Source organism: Dermacentor albipictus, chromosome 2 (assembly GCF_038994185.2).
Source record: "Dermacentor albipictus isolate Rhodes 1998 colony chromosome 2, USDA_Dalb.pri_finalv2, whole genome shotgun sequence".
In the NCBI taxonomy this organism is placed as follows: Eukaryota; Metazoa; Arthropoda; class Arachnida; order Ixodida; family Ixodidae; genus Dermacentor; species Dermacentor albipictus.
Genome location: NC_091822.1, coordinates 126,958,977 through 126,978,526, shown reverse-complemented (window position 1 = coordinate 126,978,526; position 19,550 = coordinate 126,958,977). Strand labels below are relative to the sequence as shown.

The window sequence follows — 19,550 nt, the reverse complement described above, 5'->3', positions numbered from 1 at the left end:
AGATTAAAAGCACGCGCGTAATTTTTCCGGGCACGCGGCCTGTGAGCCACCGTTATCTGTCGCCTTTTTTTTTTCTCCGTAGCAAACGTGTTGACAAGAGGCACGCGATACAATCTTTCTCCAATAGAGTTACTGTTTGTACACAGTGCTAAATATTTTTTTCCTAAACCGTGAACAGGTGGCCGCGAAAGCAGTGGAAATGAGTTGAACGTGGCGCGGTAGTGATCCAAAGGATTTGGTAGCAGCATCAGCCCACGGAAAGTATCTGCGCAGAATTTGGTTGAACGCGAACGCACGCTTAAAATCGTTTTCACAGTGAAAAGATTCAAGCGCGTCATCCTTAGTCACGTATCCGGGCAACGTAAGAGCGCCCGCAACTCGCGATGTTATTTTAGTTAGTGCGGAGAGGCTCTGGCGCTACTGACGAGATTGCGCTTCGCTTTCAAAGTTGGATAAGGGCGGGGAAACGGTGTGGGCAGGGAAAAACATCTTCAACAGCAAATTGTACTGGCGCCTTCACGTGCCGTTATCAAAATGATAAGGCGTACCACCTTGCCCAACTGAAAGTAAGCTGTATATACTCGAGGACAACTTTCTGTGACGACGAAATGGACGCTGCAGGGGCGGAGCTTCTGTATACATGTGTGTGTAGCTGTGACAAGTATTCCGACAGATTCTGATATTGCTTTCAGATTCTGAATCAGCGTATACCTCCAACGCGAGCCGGCTTCTCGTTTACCCAAAACGCCGAAGAACAAGGCAGAAATATACGTCAAATTTAACGCTCAGTGTTATATTTCTTTGAGTTTGCTGTCGTAATTAAGGCGTTTGTTTTCTTTTCCCCAGCCTAAACTAATGCGGATGATAAATTAATGTGGGACTTTCTTTCAGAAGCTCTCTAACTTGCGAGTGCTTTGCCTCTAGATTTTTCTTCGCTGCCACAGAAAGTTCCCCGGGACTGTATGACACTATGCTGGTTCCAACGCACTTGACAGTCGTCCAACGCTCGGGAACGCTGGAAGACTCAATATGACAGCTAGTTATTTTAGCACAACGTAAGGTCTGCAGTCTCAGCAGCCGAAAGAAAGAAAACGACCCGGTGGTGCCTCCTGCGACCGTTTTGCGGAATCGATTCAGGAGCCAATGCTCCCTCCTCGCGATTAGATAAAAGCTGGTCGACTCGAGCGGTGGGACGCCGATAACATTGTATAAGCGTATACGTTTTATCGAATCTCTGCGTCGAATATGCTACCATGTCGAGTATTTGTCGTCGCTGTATAGTCGTGCGGGACTCGGGCGGCGAGTGAGTCAGGCCGAGGAAGGATATTTTTCCTCCCACCCAAGTACCACCGTTACAAGACGGGGCAAACAGAAATGGCCGGGCCGAATTCAGCGGGATCTTGGGGCGTCTTTCTTGCTTGTGTAGCGACACTCATCGGCCTAGCGGCGGGCGACGGAGCTTGCGAAATAAGCGGAGGATACGACTACAAGAGGCTGTTTACGTGAGTACGCTATCGAGCATCTTTCGCTTCGTGCCCTCCCAGCTGAGCAGGAAAGCCCGGGAAATAGTTGCAAATCCCACTGCAGACGCCGCGGAGCTGTAGCGCTTTGCGGAGCGCGAAGATCCGTAAAATAGGGTGGCGTCGTAACAAATATTGTATTAATCTTATCGTTGCCTATACTAAAATCACTAGAGAGAATTCGCTGCTGCGACCAATCAGCCGCCATGGAAAGGATTCGTAGTGCATGGATTCATCTGTACTCTTCGTACTTGTGGCTTCAGGCCTTTCTCAAACCTTCAGGCCTCTCTCTCTCCAGGCCTTTCAGCCCCTTCGTTGTGAGCCATTCCTTACGCTTTACCTTGCTAAATATTCGAACAGTTTTCTAAACGCAAAAGGCAAAAGGCAAAAGGATTCTGTGCACCTGCGTAATAATTGCGAATCGCTCGACTTCACATGCGACATTTCGTTGGATATGATTAACTTGAAGAAGACGCAAGTCGACTGAGGCCAGAAGAACGAAGTTTTCGTAAGTCCATGTAGTATACTCCACATTTGCTGGTTCAACCGCCACACTTGCAGGTTCTTTAGGTATTAGTGCCAGATTTCTCTGGTAATTTTTTGTAGGAAGCTGGTTTTTGATCCGTCATTGTATCTGTGACGCACGACCTAGCCCAATGGTTTCTGCTGTCGCCAATGCTTATGTATGATGCGACGTGTACTTCAGAACAAACTGAGGCAGGCAGACGTATACACCGTTATGAAACCAATTTATAGGAATGCACCAGGTTTTATTACGCACGACCCCAATTTCTTGCTCTTGTAAGTCATCGACTACTGGCATTAGGGATGAAAAGATCGTGCTCGGCTTCGAAAGCGCCGCCGACGTTCGTTATAACCGGACTTATAGTTGATGAAAGCTGTGCAGCACGAGGTCAATAGCAGCAGTCAACGAGGCCCTTCGTTGTTACTGCTTCGTGGCGTCTTACACGTATGTAATGGTTGGTTCAGCTGGTCTGAATTCGGGAACGTAGGTCACCTATATCCCTGATAATAAACCTGCTGGTCTGATATGATCGTGGAATGAGGTGTTGTACCTATCCAAAGAACCCACATGTCCCAAAAGATTTCTGATTATCCCGTGCGAACATACAGGAATCGTAGAGACAAAAAAAGTATTTTCATGAGAAGAACGGTCGTCTGCATGCTAGCAAGGCAGTCTGCATTAGTTGAAGAAGGAAAAAAAACATGAACAAGATGAATAACAATATAACGACAGAAGTAAGAGACAAAACAGATAGCGAGCAAGTGTAGTCGTAGCCTTGAATCTGCAGCCCGTACTTTTAAAAACAAAGCAATATCTTCCCGCATGTCACATGGGGTGACTGGAAATTGGAGTTATGCAGCATGAGCATTTTTCAATAGGGGCGGACATGGATGCGTTCAACAAACGCCGCATAGATAGGCTTTGAATGCTGACAAAATATGCAAGGTTATCTTTGGCTGACTGCTAAACATAGGGTCTCGTCGCTGTGCGCCGCCTCTCGCAGTTCACGATGACGTTTAGCCTCGAAGCCCAAGAACTGAAAGGGGGTAAACGTGGCACGCGACTCGTGCGAAATTGGTTTCGCCCGAGCGAAGCTTTCGTAACGAACACACCGTGCTGACGGCTCTCGATCGGCTCTCGGATGAATCCTCGGGATGCCGCAGAACTCCTGCGCAAAGCGCTCCTGCGTGCGTACTAGGAAAGATACTCAAGCGGCGCTGCCTAAGGAAAGTGTGTCGAGTTGAAGTACCAAAGTCTGCGCGCGATGGCTCTGGCGCCTTATCTTTAACAACACGTGGAAGCGCAACCACCGCACGAAACACACAGAGAGGCAGACCAGCACTTGTCTCCTGGGGGAGGGGGGGGGGGCACTATGTATACCCCCATTCGCTTGAGAAGGAAGAAAGGGAGAGGAGGAAAGCGGAGCACAAACACATGTCCCATCACCCACAGACTGAGGAGCAGCACTGTATACAGACGAAAGTCGAATTCGGGAGTTGGAAAGCATTCTGCGAAGAAGAAGAAGAAGATGATGACGAAGATGATGATGATGATGATGATGATGGCAATGAAAAACTTTAACCCTCATTAATGAAAATTAAGGGCAACGGGATAGAGGGTGGGGGGAGGAACTACTTGGAGTAGGCCTCCTCCATCCTCTCAGCCCACTCCAGGATGGCCACCTGAAAGTAGGGCGCCGAGCTACGCAAGGCACCCTCCCACTACTGCTCCTTATTAGATGTTAATTACTTGGGGAAAGGGGGAAGGGTGTGCTTAGAGCAACCCCACATGGTGTGGTTTAAGTCTGCTTTCGGAGAGACGCAGAATTTGCAAGAGGGAGAAAGGTAAATGGAGGGATGAATACGGTGGAGGAGGTAAGGGGAGGGAAAGGTGCGAGTCTGCAGCTGTCGCCACGGGACTTCACACCTGCGCGTTGATTTGGCCATGAGTGGTCAAAAGGTTAGACGATTTGATCGGTAGTGTGTGCAGATGTCGTGGTAGGTAATAAGCCCATCCTGCGCTGTAAACGGCGCCTCCTCCGTAACGAGGTCCGACACATGTGATGCCTGAACCGGGACTGTGAATCCTCGAGCACTGGCATGAGCCGCCTCGTTTCCGGCAAGGCCCGCATGCGCGGGAATCCAGATTGACGCTACAGTTTGATGGAAAGGATGGGCCAAGAGGAGGGAAGGAGCTGGCTTAGAGACCCTGCTCGCTCCGAAGTTATGTATGGCCGTTTTGGAGTCGCTAACGATAAGTGATCAATTTGGGATTGTGAGGGCCAGGGCTATGACCTCCTCCTCCGCCTCCTTCGAGAGAGAGAGAGAGAGAGAGAGAATTCGAGGAAGAGGCAGGAACGGAGGCGGCCGCTGCGTCCTGGCCGTGAAAGTTATGACTGATATTGCATAATGATTTCTGTTCCTATATTCGGCGGCATAAACATAGATCACGTCTTTTGAGGTGGAGAACTGTTTTGGGAGAGCCTTTGCTTGCTGCCTCCTGCGCTGTTTGTGGTGCACAGGGTGCATGTTTTTAGGAAGTGGGGGGATGCAGACGTTATCGTGTATGTGATGTGGAAAGGTGTATTTTAACTTGATGATGGGTGCCGGAGTGATAGAAAGAGTTTGTAGAATGTGTCGACCTGTTGCGGTGTTAGAAAGTCTGCTATACTGGGATGTGAGATGAGCGTCTGTGAGTTCATTAAATGTGTTGAAGGTGCCAGTAAGCATGAGCCTTTCAGTGGAGGTCCGTATGGGGACCCCCAGAGCGAACTTATGTATCTTGCGTAAAAGAGTGTCGATGTTATCTGCGAAGAGCTCTGTTTCGGCTCGTGTGCCTACTTAGAACTCGACCTTGTTAGAGTATACACATAGCAAGTGGGGCAGCGAAGACCGTGAAAGAGCCAAGGTGTTGAACTTAGAAGCACAGAGCGGCGAGCGCTCAAATGGCGGGAATAGTGAAGGCACATGCGGAAGGGTTTCACTCTAGCATCCATGCACAAGCTGGGCACCAAGTAACCGGCGCAAGTATACTTATCGGTGGAGGCGGAGCGCCATATGACGTGTTCCGCACAGCTTTAGATTCCTTTGAATTCACCGCGGAGCATCCGTCAGACAATAAGTTACGTTTCTTAGACTTGGAGATCTCGTTCTCAAGCAACCATGTTTGTTGGTGTTATGCTCCTCGGTCTCATAAGAGCCTTCTTCCCTTTTCCTCCGAGCACTCAAAGATAGTTAAGCGCGTTATTGCAAGATCTTGCATGAAGGCGGCCCTCATCAGGTCTTGTGACCACCAAGTATATAGATGCAAGCTTCGAATTGCAAGAAGCCAGGCTTAAGCTCGCAGGTTTCCCGTTACCACTTTTAACTAGCATCGCTGAACACCTCGCAACAAGCCTTAGAAGAAAGCATTCGCCAGCTGCTCAATCTGAGAATGATTCACGGCAAATGATTGCGGTTATCCCATACGTGCACCACGTTGCGCATAATCTCAAAAAGGTTGTCAGCAGGGCAGGCGTTAGGTTGCTGCTCACTGCCAGAAATAAGTTAGGTAGCCTGTGCCACCAAGTCAATCGGGTCACCAAGAACAACAAAAAAAGTTGTAAAACGCAGCACAGGCAGAGGTTTGTTGTTGGCTGTTGTGACTGTGTGCTTTATAAGATTCCTCTTTCATGTAAGCGTTTCTATATCGGTCAAACGGGGCGGTGCATAAATGACCGCACGTGCGAACACTCAAACAATGTTCAAGAACAAGCTAGAGGTAGTCAGTTATCACTGCGTTGCAATGAATGCGGCTGCAAGCCGTCTTTTAAAGATGTGACCTATTTGTCAATATACGGCGATGACCGCGCAGGTCTTATTTCCGAAGCCTTTTACATTCATAATAGCGGCGAAGCGTGTGCAAGCCTCCATTTCTCTCCCTCCAAAGGAGATTGCCTTCCTATCTCATTGCAATTTATTGTCCCTGCGCATGCTGAATTTCTGTTGCTTTTGTGCTTTGAGGTAGTGGTAGAGTATATGTATACTGACTGAAATAATAAAGACACTTGGTTGTTAGCGCTGTGGTCTGTGTCCATCTCTTCGTCCTGTTGTTAGCGCTGTTTACTGCTCGTAATCATGAACCAACCAGCCCAAATGAGTACTCTTCTGATTGTATGTCTTGCGAGTTTGGTGAACGGAACGTGAAAATAAATTAGAATATATGGAAAGTTATTCTCTCAATGCGTTTTTCTTTTAAACGAACTTTTGACACGTCAAACGGCGGTACCTTGGCGGTACCGCGTTCTGGATCACCCCATGTCATAACGAAACAGGTTGAAACGTTTTTTTCTACCGAGTAACACGATATTCGTCGTTACGTCATTGCAATCGCCCTCAACACATCATCATCGCCGTCTTGTTGCTGTCGTCTCACACGTCGCGTCACGCACGCACAATTGCAGGTCTTAAGACCAACACCTTGGTGCACGCGGTAACACTTTGCAGAAGCCCGAACGATCATGAATAGCTATAGATATCTGCACAATGGTTCGCATAATTCCAATTCCCACGGTGCATAGGATCTTAAACTTTTTTTATATGAGTATTTCAGTAAAGCAAAGCGACATCGAAGTGCGAACACTGCCGCATTCATATATTTTTTTCTTTAGCAACGCTTTGAAATCCGCCTATAGCCGGAACAAAGATACGAGCATCTTGGCTGTTATTTCTGCAATACTCTTTCAGCAGCAAATGCTGACTTCGCGATGTAAGCGTACACATATAGCGACCGGCACTATCAGCGGACTATTGCGCATTGGATAAGCGGCATACGCAGAAGCACACTTGTCTCCTTGAGAAAACCGACTTTCACTTTCACTTTCACTTGCACCGACTTTCGTAGCGACTGGCGTCGACATCGTGCGAGCATGTGGATGTATACCTTCAATAACATTAGGGAAATTAGCACATTACAAAATGCTATATCACGTTATATTCTCGTCCAACAGCGAGCTCCTATGGCCAAAGGACAGGCGTGAAGGTAGTTTCTGCGCATTTGCAAGTCACTGTGTATGAAGGCACTAGGCACGTGATGTCGGAACGAGGTAAAACAGTGTTTGCATGTTTTGACAGAGCTGAGAATAGGTACAGACGCGGCATATTGCGGAGGCTACTGTTAGCGTGCGGTAACTGCAAGCCGGGCTATGTTAGAACAACAAGCGAACATTTTTTTTAACGTTCAGTGCTTCCGCAGACCAGACCGAAGAATACTCTGATGGGGCAGATTGGAAGTAGGTGCAGCTATTTGAATCCGTGTCCCGCTAATTATTATGCGTAAGCAGCCGCTATCCTTCAGACAGAACGCTGTAAAACAAAAGAGATACGCTCACGCTCGATGGAAAACACACACGCAAAAGAAACAGGAATTTTTTGCAGAGTGCAGAAAGTTATAATATCCAAGATCAAATACCACATCAATGCAGCGATCGCAAATACAAGCGCGCTATCAGCGCAGCTGAACGCAACGGTTAGCAGTTCATCGAGGAGCGCACCAATCTAATCCTGCCGCAATGCCACCCACTTATTGTAAGCCACAGCAATGGCTCATTGGTAATGGTGTTCGGCTGCTGACTGCGAGGTCGCGGGTCCTGGCCGCGGCGGCCGCGTTTCGAGGTGGGCGGAACGCAAGGCGTTTCGTGTACCGCACTTTGGACGCACAATAAAGAACGCCAATTGCGCTCGTAGTTAATCTGGAGCCTGTCCACTTCTGCGTCCTTCAAAAGCTCAGTGTTGCCCGTTTTTAGACGTTAAACTCAAGAAATCAATCGCAATCGCCAGAAACAATGCGGCGTCCCCTGGGATAAGCCCACTCGAGCATATTCCGGTGTACTCATCCAGTTGAGTCTGAGAGGAAGCCGTCGCGGCTTTTGAGACCGAATCGAATACGAATCGACTAGTGTCGAAGCGAATCGAATGGAATGGAATATATTTCGAACAGTGCTTGAATAATGAACAGCCGTCTTCGCCATAAATGTAAAACTATTTTCACGTCTTAGCATATACTCACAGCGTAAACAAGCTGCTGCCATTACACTCCGCAGCATGAAGCGTTGTTTAGTAAAAGCACGCTGTTCAAAATGCGGGCAGAAGCCATCTACGATGACTATCCGATAGTACGCGAATAGCCTAAACACATCACATGTGAGGCGTGCCGGGCTCATCTATGCTCTATCCAGCTTCCCTTTGGTTTATTGAGTCTCTTCATTGATGAACATGCTTGATTTTAAGCTCCACGTCGGAAATCACTCCAGTTGTTGTCTCCTTCCCGTGAGTAATAAAGGAGCGGACGGGGATTGCGCTAAACTGCGGAATGGTCTTTAACTTCTCAAGCATTGCAGAATTTTTCACATCTATTGTCAGGATGTTCTTGCGAGCGTTGATCCTGATCTCGTTAATTTGCCCAGGGGCCACACTTTCAATTTATTCGGTTAAAAACTACCTGCTGAGGGAGTTCATGTTGTGTGACGTCGAGAGCGGCACGTAAGAAACCATGAAGGATTCTTGTTCACTCTGTTGCGATGAAGTCGCCTCAGTCGACATACGGCGCATCTTCATGCGGCGGCCAGGACCCCAAGAGTCTTTTGAGGTCATCGGTGCGCATTCTTGAGATTCACCGCTTGGGGCGCTCCCGACGCATCAAGTTAATATTTGCTTCTTCGACATCACCAGTGTCTGTTAAAGTGGGCTACGTTATACACCGAGTACGAGCATTCGTTCCGAGGCCTATTCAGTGCCGGAAATGCCACAAAATAGGACACGTGAGCGCTTTTTGCAGAAGCAAAGCCACCTGCTCGCGTTGCGGCGGAGAGCATGATACCACCGTCTGTGAGGCGTCATTTAAATGTCCAAACTGTACTGGCTCTCACGAAGCGACTTCGAAGGAATACCCGGAGATGAAACAAGATTTTCGTATTCTTCGAAAAATGGCAAGAGACCAATCTTCACGTAAAGAGGCTGCTCAATCTGTTCGCCAAAGTGACCAACGCTCGCGACAGGAGCATCATAAAACCATTTCAGGAGAACTAACTAGCGTGACACAGGTACCACGACCACCTCTGCCTGTGCGTACATCGAGGACGGTAACGGCGTCTACTGATAATTCAAGGTCGGCGAGAGCACGCGGCAAACATTCACCTCCACCGGCTGATACAGACAGGGAATGGCCTTTGCTGCCCTCTAGGCCCACGGCCATGCCAGCGGGCACTAGTGGTCCTCTGCGCCATGAAGCCAAGAATTATAAGGCCAATGAAACCGGTGACACTACGGGCAAGCAAGGAGATGAACACAATGAGAAGGAGAGTGTACAAAAAATGCTGAAGGACCTAGTAGAATCAATGCGCGTGATTCTCGGTGGTCTCGAGACTCCGGCCGCTAAAAGTGCCCTACAAGTGCTCGCCGTGCTAGAGCCGCTTATCGCAGCTCTTTATATGCTACAAAGATTTCGTTTGGCGCTTGTGCTGTTCAAGCAGGGGGGGCCCACACACCAGTTTCGTCCTAGCGCCTCTATTTTTAAGTTCACTCGAATTGGTGACTACAGACTTGATACGAAACCTGATAGTGGCTTCATGGATGACATTTGTGAATGTTTATCATCAGAGTGTTGAACTTGCTTTCACCTTTGCGCATCCTTCTTGCTGTGTCATCATCATCCCTCATCACACCTTTATGTCCCCGTTTCCCCTACCCCTGTGCAGAGTAGCAGGCTAGAGCGCCTTAGCTCAGGCCGACTTCTCTGCCTTCTTTCAATTAAATTATCTCTATTATTCATTGATAAGCGGTACAAACGCAGTGGCATGCCCATTGCAAAGTTCTTCCCTCAAAACTAAAGAAAGAAAGTAACAGAAAAGTAAGGGGCTGCCCGTACCGCCACTAAAGCATACCGGGCATTAAAGCCAATTATAAAATACGTGAATCAGGATCTTCCATCGAAACCGCAATAAAATTGGGAAAAAATGAGTCAATTAAATAGAAAAAGAACAAATTCGGAGGCTAAACCAATGTAAGATATCCGGTTTTCATAACAAGATTGTAAAAATGAAGGCCGAATAATAATGTTACCAAGTACAGGCTCCGATAGTACTTGTAAGCGATTTAATATGTAATAAGCGGCAGTGATCCGCTGGCAGCGCGATGCTGCGCATTTATTTCTCTATATTTAAGCTAAGTACGGTGTGCAGTCGTTTCCAATACAAGGAACACCAGGTCCGATCCAAGAAAGGGTGACCGCCTGGAGTCTCAAATGGAAGGCGTTCGGCAGTGATGATTCCGCGTGCTCAATACAAAGCCTGCTCGTTGACACATAGCAAAACCGTAAAACATAAAGGTTGAGTGGATTCAAAATTAAATGAATACGCAGAGTGCAGGGAAGGAGGAAGTGAAAAAAGTAATTAAAGAGAAAATGAGACTGTGAGAATGAGGCACGCAGTTAAAGTCATATTGCACGGGGCAGTCCCCATCATGGTCGGCTTACGCTGTGCAAATGTTCAGTAACAGGCATGCAAAAAAAAAAGCATTGAGAGGAAAAAGGTGAAACTTGGCAATGTGAGGTAACCAGCGCTGTATTTCGCGAACACTTCTGACCCAATTATCTTCTGACACTTCTGACCAAATTAGGCTCGTGTCATTGCCTTCCCTCTTCCAATACGCGCCGGCGATTTTGGGCGATCTTATAAAAGTGCGTGCAAATTGACCTCATAGAATGGCCACTTTCCCGAAGCGCCCCACAAGTACAGGCGGACGAGGCAGCCGCGTCTGCGAGTTCATTCCCCACCACGCCCCTGTGCCCCGCAACGTAGCACAGGCTGACAGGTGTCGCCTCTCAAGCGCCTGTAAGCTGCGAAAACCGGGAAAAACCGGGAATTCTAGGGGTTTTGAGTCGTCTGGAAATACTTAGGGAAAACTCAGGGAATTTGTGCTTCTATCAGGAAAAATTAGCTACAATTCAGGGAAAAGGGCACGAAAGTCATGGTAATGACGGCTCAAGTAACAGAGAGGAATCGCTACGAATCGTCTTTGACCCCGTGTAGTTGCCTGGAGGAGTTGCCAGTGTACAGTCAACGACCGACTTTCCAGATTCCCGATAATTTGGACGGCTTCGCGGCACCACCACGTACCCCATAGAGTCGATGTATCAGAACGTCTGAAATTTCGGACACAAGGACCCTTCGCCGTCCGGTTTTCCGGACTTTTTGCCGCAACCGCAAGTCCGAAATGTCATTAATCAAAGCCACCACCGCTGCCGTATTGATTACCGCGACGGCTCCCACCGGCGCTCTCGCACGCAGATCCACTGGCAGCCGTAGCCACCACTGCGGCTACGCTAGGCCTACCTGCTTCGACGTTCGCTATAAAGCTTCTTGCCGTTGGGCACCATGTTCTTCCTTAACAGAATTCGCCGCTGTCAGCAATGGCACCGACTCCGATTTTGTGGTCCTCGTGATTGACTTCGAAGGTCGGAAAGCACGGTACCTTGCACAGTGCCGGTTTCCGAAAGTCATCTTCACCTCAATACCGCAGTATTACGCTGTGAAGCATACGCGAAAGTACTGTGGTGAAGCATAAGCGTGGAAGGGTTGTCACGGGACACAGTGTGTATTTATTAATTATACATGCGTACACTCGCCATCTCCTGTCACAGTACAAGCTTCGATATGTCTAATACGTGTACCGGCAGGCCTTCAGAGCCTTTTTGGGTGTGCCTGTGGCGATTTGATTTCTTAAGGGCAGTAAAAGACATTCATTCATTTTTTTTTCTCGAATTGTCCGATTTTTCGGACGTTTTCGCAGCCCCTGGGGAGTCCGAAAAATCGGACTTTAACTGTACAACTGACCAAGAGGATGCTTCAAATTGTCTGTGGGGCGAACGCGCGGAGGGAAGGAGGACGAAAACTTAAAGGACCTACGCACTGAGGAATGACCGGGAAAGGAAGCGTGCCGCTGCTTCTTTGAAGAACCATGAGCTCAAAAAACAAAGTATTGGCTGACGCCGAGATGCAGGTGTCCCTCATTCAAACCAAAACAAATTCTTCAAAGCAGTGAAATGGAACACTGAGGCCTTGTGTGCGGGCTGAGAGTATGTTAGGACAGTTGAGGTCGACTTACCAGCTGTTGCAAGAGAATGTCACTTGTGAAAAAGTTCGGGCCTCATACCAATGAGCTTGCTATCAGTTGATTAAAATAGCTCATATTCAAAAATATTCGCTTCTGTATGCAGATCCTTTTTTATTCGTATTTGAGAATGTTTGACTGGAGTTGCAATGGGTTTTAATTTTTTTCGAGGATGTCTTATTCGCTGTGCGTTTTACTAACCACTCCTTTCTGTTTTCTTTCGGAATAAAATAAACGCTACTAGTTGCTACTCAAACTGGATTAAGTCGTTTTTAAGTCTCTGATTTCAGTCGTTTTAAGTCTCTGATATCGTTCTTCGGTCCCAAGCCAAAGAACGAAATCAGACATACGCGCCATTACTCTCAGAACAAAAGACGGAGGAACCATTCCGCACGTCAGCAAAAGCAGAGTCCTTGGGATGCTCATTGAGAGCAACGGCTCTAACGCCACGACTGTGGAGAAGATCGTGACAAAGTCCAATAATGTCTTGAATCTGATACTACGCGTAGCAAACAAATAACAAGGCCTTAAGGAAGAAAATCTCCTCAAGCTTACACACACCTTTGCGCTATGCCATTTCACCTACGAGGCGGCCATGAACAGAAGGAAGGTAGCGTAGAAGGATAAACTCAATATACAACTGAGGAAGCTAGTCAAACTAGCGCTGGGAATCCCCAAGAACACCGAGACAGAGCTCCTGCTGCAACTGGGGGTATACAATACACTCGAAGATATCGCCGAAGCTCAAGAACGGGCTCAATGGACAAGACTCTGGAACCAAACCGGGTAGAGAAATCCTAGCCAAACTAGGTAATGACACCACAGTAATCGAGAATCTATATCAAAGCGTTCCGACGGACACGCGCAACTCCTACACGGTTCGTCCACTCCCGCGGAACATGAACCCCGCGCACCATAACCTCCAATATTAATGCCGGGGTATGCAACCAACCCATCTCAGACCATCTCCCCACCTATATAACGGTCAAAGACGTCATAAAACCTAAATTAACGCACGCCAAAGTAAGTACGAGGATTGACTACACTTTGCTGAGATCGAATATCCAGTTAATCGACACTAGTACCATATACCACGATGACGTCGACATAGAATTCTCCAATCTAATCGACATCCTGACTTGCGTTAGAACTAGCAGCAGTATTCAAACATCTGTTCGCTCATATAAGTTGCCCGTCTCACCCTGGATGACGGAGCACATTTTAGCAGTATTGCAGCAGAATGACTTTTGGTATCATAAATGGAAACAGCATAAGGACAACAGCTATTACTTGAGTCAGTACAAAAAGGTACGCAATAAATCTGTGGCAGTTATGTGTACACGAAAAAAAGAATACTATACACGTTTAATCGAACAGAGCTCCGGTAACTCTAAAAAACTGTGGGAAATAGTGAATAGCGTTATAGGCAAGCCACACAAACAAACGTTTCCGGACGTGGTTGATCAGAATGTTGTAAACAGCTTTAATTCATATTTCAATACTGTTGGAATTTCTTCAGGTGCCAATGTGAATAATACAGATATAAATTCTTTGTTACCAAGCCCACTCCCAAACTCCTTTCGTATGGATCACATTGAACTTAACGAGATACACTCAACATTAGCAACCATGGATAGTAATAAAGCTGCAGGTATAGATGAAATTACAGTACGTATGTTAAGAGAAAATATTGATGCTCTGGGTCCCATATTATGCCACGTCTTCAATCACTCACTTGCAACCGCCACGTACCCAACGTCACTAAAAACAGCCCGAGCTGTCCCAATATACAAAGACTGCGATCGCTCAAGCCCTTCTAGTTACCGACCAATATCCGTGCTCAGCGCCATTAATGTACTTTTCGAGAAAATCGAATCAATAGCTTTATACACAAATATAACATAATTTGCCCACAGCAACATGGTTTTCGCCCAAACCATTCAACCTCATCAGCGGTGCAGTCTTTAGCCCACATTATAAACAGTGCTTTAAATGACAACAAACTTGTAGCTGTAGTCTTTCTAGATTTAAAGAAGGCTTTCGATACGGTCAACCATTCCATCCTTTTGTACAAGCTAAAGCACTACGGTTTTCGGGAACGGATTTTCGATTTGTTTTCTAGCTACTTCAATGAACGTCATCAGATAGTCGTCATAAATGATGTCTCATCGTCACCACAACGTATTCATGCAGGCGCGCCCCAAAGGTCTGTTTTGGGACCCATACTTTTTTCTATATACGTTTCCGACCTTCCACGTGTCTTGAAATTCGGAGAAATGCTGATGTATGCAGACGACACTGCTATAATAATTACAGGCAATAGCATCGAGGAAATACAGTCCAAAGCAAACGTAGATTTGGCAAACGTCTCTAAATGGTTTACAGACAACAAGCTTACTGTAGATGTCAAGAAAACAAAATATACTATATTTCACTCCCGCAGAAAACAAGTAGATGCCAACTCTGTAAACATTAGTATTGACAACTCTGTACTAGAATATACCCCGTGTTTTAAATATCTTGGCGTAATCTTTGATAGTAACCTTCACTGGCAAGACCATTTATTAGCAGTTGGGACGAAGGTGGCATCGGGGTGTTATAAACTGCTTCAAGCACGTGACTTTTTTGACACAAGCACATTACGTATTTTATATTTCTCCTTTATCCACAGTCATCTATCATACTGTCTGGAATCATGGGGATGGACCTACAATAGTTATCTCCAGCCAATCAGAAAATTGCAGAAACGATCATTACGAATAATAACGCAATCTAAGCAGGATCACCCCAGCAACCCATTATTCCAAGATCTACGCATATTACCCTTCGATTCACTACGCCTCCTAAAAACAGCAACTGTCGTAAACAGTATCGTAAGAAACAACCACCCCTTCCATATGTCCCTCTTTTATGCATCATCGCGTACTATCAGAAATGTATTATTAGGCAACTTTAATCTACCTCCCACGCACAACGTCTATGGATAACGACGGCTATCATTCACTGGTGTTCAGATATGGAACACTCTTCCACAAGAAATAAAATACGCTCAAAATTTTGCACTTACAGCTAAAAAATTCTTTCAGCGCATGCTTTAAACAAGTTACAAGACATCTATCTGCTGTTTACATTTCATTTATTATATATAGCGTGCACGATGTTTTTGAATTGAATCAACTGTTTCTTGCTATGCCTTATTTTTGTCATATGTATTATGTATATATTCCCCTCTCCACTTTTCCAAGTTCTTATTGTTTATGTGACGAAGTGTCTGCATTATGTAATTTCATTTCTTGGACCCATAACTAGCCTACAGCTACGGGTCCCAACAGTACTGGACACACTTTTATTGTATTTTCATGGAAAAATAAAGAATTTGAATTTGAATTTGAACCCAGGAGGCTGACATACGGATCGCTCATCCTGCGCGAAATACATGATAAGAAGATCCTAGTCTGTTTCGTAGACGCGGCACAGTACCCGACCAGGAAAGCCTTCGTTGCCACCACGATCAATGAGCAAGGTCAAGTCACAAACGCTATCACAGTCAAGACCCACAAGTCCGAGATAGCAGAACAGGTCGCCATCGCACTCGCGCTCACAGACCCGACCACCACCCACGTCTACAGCGATTCACGCGCGGCAGTCAAAGCCCTTCAGAGAGGAGCAGTTACAAGCCAAGCACTACGAATAATCAATAGATCCGCACCGCTGCAGCATCACACCATCTGCTGGCTCCCGGCACACCTCGGAGAGATCGAGGACGCCCCTCGCAATCTCAATGAGATGGCTCACAGGAGCGCGCGAGACCTAACCCTCCGCGACGCCACCTATGCTGGTCGTGACCATCCCAGCGAGAATCGGGACCCTCCCTCCACATATAACGAGATCACAAAGCACTTTTATCTGGACCGCAGAATATACAGCACACCTCACAATGAGCTCACAAGGCCTCAAGCCCTCACTTTCAGAATTTAAACACGTACCCCACGCAGAACAGACAACATCACTACGTGCCTGACCTATACAAAACATCATTTTGTAAACAGAACAGACAACATCACTACGTGCCTGACCTATACAAAACATCATATTGCGAAAATTGCCATAGCACACTAGACGTACATTACTTGCTCTGGCCGCGTGGTTGGACCCACGCAAACAAGGATCAAGACTCCGCCAGGCTAAAAGAAGCATTACGCAGCACAGACCTGGCGGAGCAGCTCTGGGCCGTCAAGCGAGCCCACGATGCGGCCAGGGAGTTACAACTCCCGGTCCCAACGTGGGAGTAGCCCGCTCTATGAGACCTTGCGACTCGTAGCTCGCAGGACCTTTCATTAAAGATATTCCATCCATCCAAGTCGTGTTTTTGATTTTTTTATCGTGCTTGCTAGAGAGTGACAGCATCGGGCGACATAGTGTCAGCCCGTCTTGCGACATGGTGTCGGCCCGTCTTGACATAAAACAAAGTTCTGGGTCATCCCGCGAATTTCGCAAAGGCACTCAGGGAAAATTTGGAAAACTCAGGGAACTTGGAAATGTCAACTTGGTAGACCCCATGAAATGAAGCGTGCGCTTAACGGACCCTATGCGTGTCAGTGTCAAAAAGGCACGATAAGGACACCAACAACGACAAGCACAGTCCATGTACGCACACGGTGACTGCACGGCGCAAAATTTCTATATAACAGAGCGCCTCAGTGAAAGTGACCACCTCAGCGCTATAAGCATGTACTAGTACCGTTCATCGCTTTACGCTTTTGAACGCAAATCAACGGACCAATGGCGATCAAAGACGACGTATAGGTGTATAGGCCTCACCAGCTGCAGTGCCAGTGAAAGCCCCCCCGTTCGTGTAAATGCGATACACAGTTTCGCAAGAGACCTTGCCGGCCTGAGTTGCGGTCAACCAGGTAAAAGGGTTAATTAGCGCATGACCGGGGTAGTTGTAGAAGTATGAAAGGCTTTTGGCCGTGCAGTGGGCGTAGCCATGATGACAATGATGATGATGATGAAGGGTAAAAGGGGGAATCGGAATTTCTTGCAAGGGTTGTCCTGGCATGGATTATTTATGGGAACTAAATCTGGTTTGGGTGAAAGGAGTTCGAACCATGATGGGTGACATTAGGAGGGTTAAAAAGAAAATTCGTCAGAAAGGCGGTGTAACTCAACGTTTAGCGGGGGGCAGTTAGCCAGCATACATGCAGCGCCGAAGTCCGCGCGATGTGGTATGGGCGCCAGTCGTGGTAACGGGAATGGAGCGCTGCGCTGGTAACACACGAGATGTTACGTGCATCATGAGAAGGGAGGGGGGGGCACCAGAGGCCAATGCAGCCAACAAAACCTGTCTGTATAATCGACGAATGATAGCGGAATTTAGCGTATGGTCGGATCGAATAAAATTTAGCAAACGAATAACCAATACCTCAGCCTTAGTTTTATTATAATCAAAGCAGGTTTATTTCCGATCGATCTCAATTTGTGTCTTTTAACAGAGCTAATTCCGGGGTGACAGAGGTGCTTTCGGATTACCACAAGGTTCCGTGCTGGGTCCGTTGCTTTTTTTTATCTTTATAAACGATTTGTTTCGTCACATAACCTCAAATATACGTTTGTATGCTGATGACTGTGTATTGTATGATAAACTTTCCTCCTTTGATGACCATTTACAGCTTAAAAAATCATTTTCTAATTTTAGGTCTTGGTGCGATACCTGGCAAATGACAATTAACATTCGTAAGACGGTTGTTATGACTTTCACTAATAAAACGGCCCCTTCCGCTTTTACTTACAAAGTTAATAATACTCCAATTCAGAGCGTTAGTGAATATAAATAACTTGGCCTTGTTTTCACACCCAGTATGTCTTGGTCGAAGCGCATATATTTATTAACCTCAAAAGCACTGAAAAAGTTAGGCTATCTTCGCCGCACATTGACCACAGAACCAAGGGATACTAAACTACTGATGTATAAATCGCTAATCCGGCCTATGCTCGATTAGCCTTCTCCCGTCTGGAACCCACACAAACAGTGCGACATTAATCAAATTGAGGCCATCCAAAAGAAAGCGATCCGCTTCATATGCCGTAGGTACGATAGGGATATTATACAGCATACAGTGCTTTCATCCCTAGGCTTACAACCGCTCTCATATCGCCGACGCACGGAATCACTGAAGTTTTTTCATGGCATTATAAACTCTTCTTGCCCTATATCTCCAGATAACTACCTGACTCCTGCAATACCATCTAATACTAGAAGTCGCCATCACCTAAACATCGCACCTTATTTTGCCCGTACATACAGTCTCCAAATGTTAGAAAATAACCTACATCAATTGTTGAATGAATGTGACGCGTCGTGTTCTGGTATTTCTCGGGTAGGGATGCCGGCCTTAGTCCAAGTATTATTTTCTAAGGTGTTCCTGAGCAAACTGTATACACTTCTCGTTGCTTATTTCTTCTGTCACGTTTCATGTTTGGCCGCGACATTTCAGGGGCATACATGTTGTTTTTAGAGCATAGCCATTGGGCGCCCGTTCCTGCCTTTCACGTCGGCGTTGTCCTCCGGTGTAGCCGGGCGAACTAGCACAGCGCAGGATGAAAGAGTGAACGCGGAGCGCAGTGGGGGATGAAAGACGGCGATAGCGAAGAGAGCGCGAGAAGGAAAGCGGAGGAGGAGGGTATGGCGAAAGCGTGAGAAGAAAAGCGTAGTGCCGCGCAAGACAGGCTCTGCGGTGACGTTCAACACGAGATGGCGCCAGAGTAGCGCGCCGTCGTCTGTTCACCGATGGCATGCGGCGAGTGCGTCATCCGATACCATATAATGAAACAAAGCGCTGCATGAGCAGAGGTCTGTCTGCGGAGGCTGCTGTGAATTGCACTCACGCTTACCCACGCGCCCCGTCTCGCGATCTCCTGATTACCGAGGTAGTTGCGTAACACTTCACTCCGTTTGCAATGTGCCGCCCGAGACAGATTGTCTGCGCCAGCCAAGATATCGCTCAAATTTCGCATTGAGTATCGTAATCGTGAGTGAATGTTTTCTCTCTTCCTCGCGGACATTTTAGACCACATATTCTGGTTTATATCTGAAGTATCTGGTTATAATTAAGCTCTATATTGCTGTTCTAGCAGTTCTTTCTTCCGTAAATTGCATAGCTGTTTTATAATATTACTTCTATGTGCGATTTTCATGTTTTCTTACTCTGTGCTGTTGCCAAAGTTGTAGTAGGTTGTGAAATCCTCAAACCGTTCATCCTTGCTTTTCTCTCAACCCCCTCCATTTATCTCGTATAAATGAAAACAGAAAGTCTGAAAAATGAAAACGGATCTATGCTGCAAAGGTACTCTTGCAAA

General features: G+C 46.8%; 1 protein-coding gene across 1 annotated transcript in view; it reads left to right on the top strand.

Moving 5' to 3' along the window:
* The first annotated feature begins 1,265 nt into the window (after positions 1 to 1,265).
* Positions 1,266 to 19,550, top strand: part of LOC135895928 (uncharacterized) — a 74,184-nt gene continuing 55,899 nt past the window's right edge. The window contains exon 1 of the mRNA XM_065424195.2: positions 1,266 to 1,502. Within this exon, the coding sequence (XP_065280267.1) occupies positions 1,375 to 1,502 (128 nt within the window). The 5' untranslated portion in view covers positions 1,266 to 1,374. The remainder of the gene's footprint in view (positions 1,503 to 19,550) is intronic.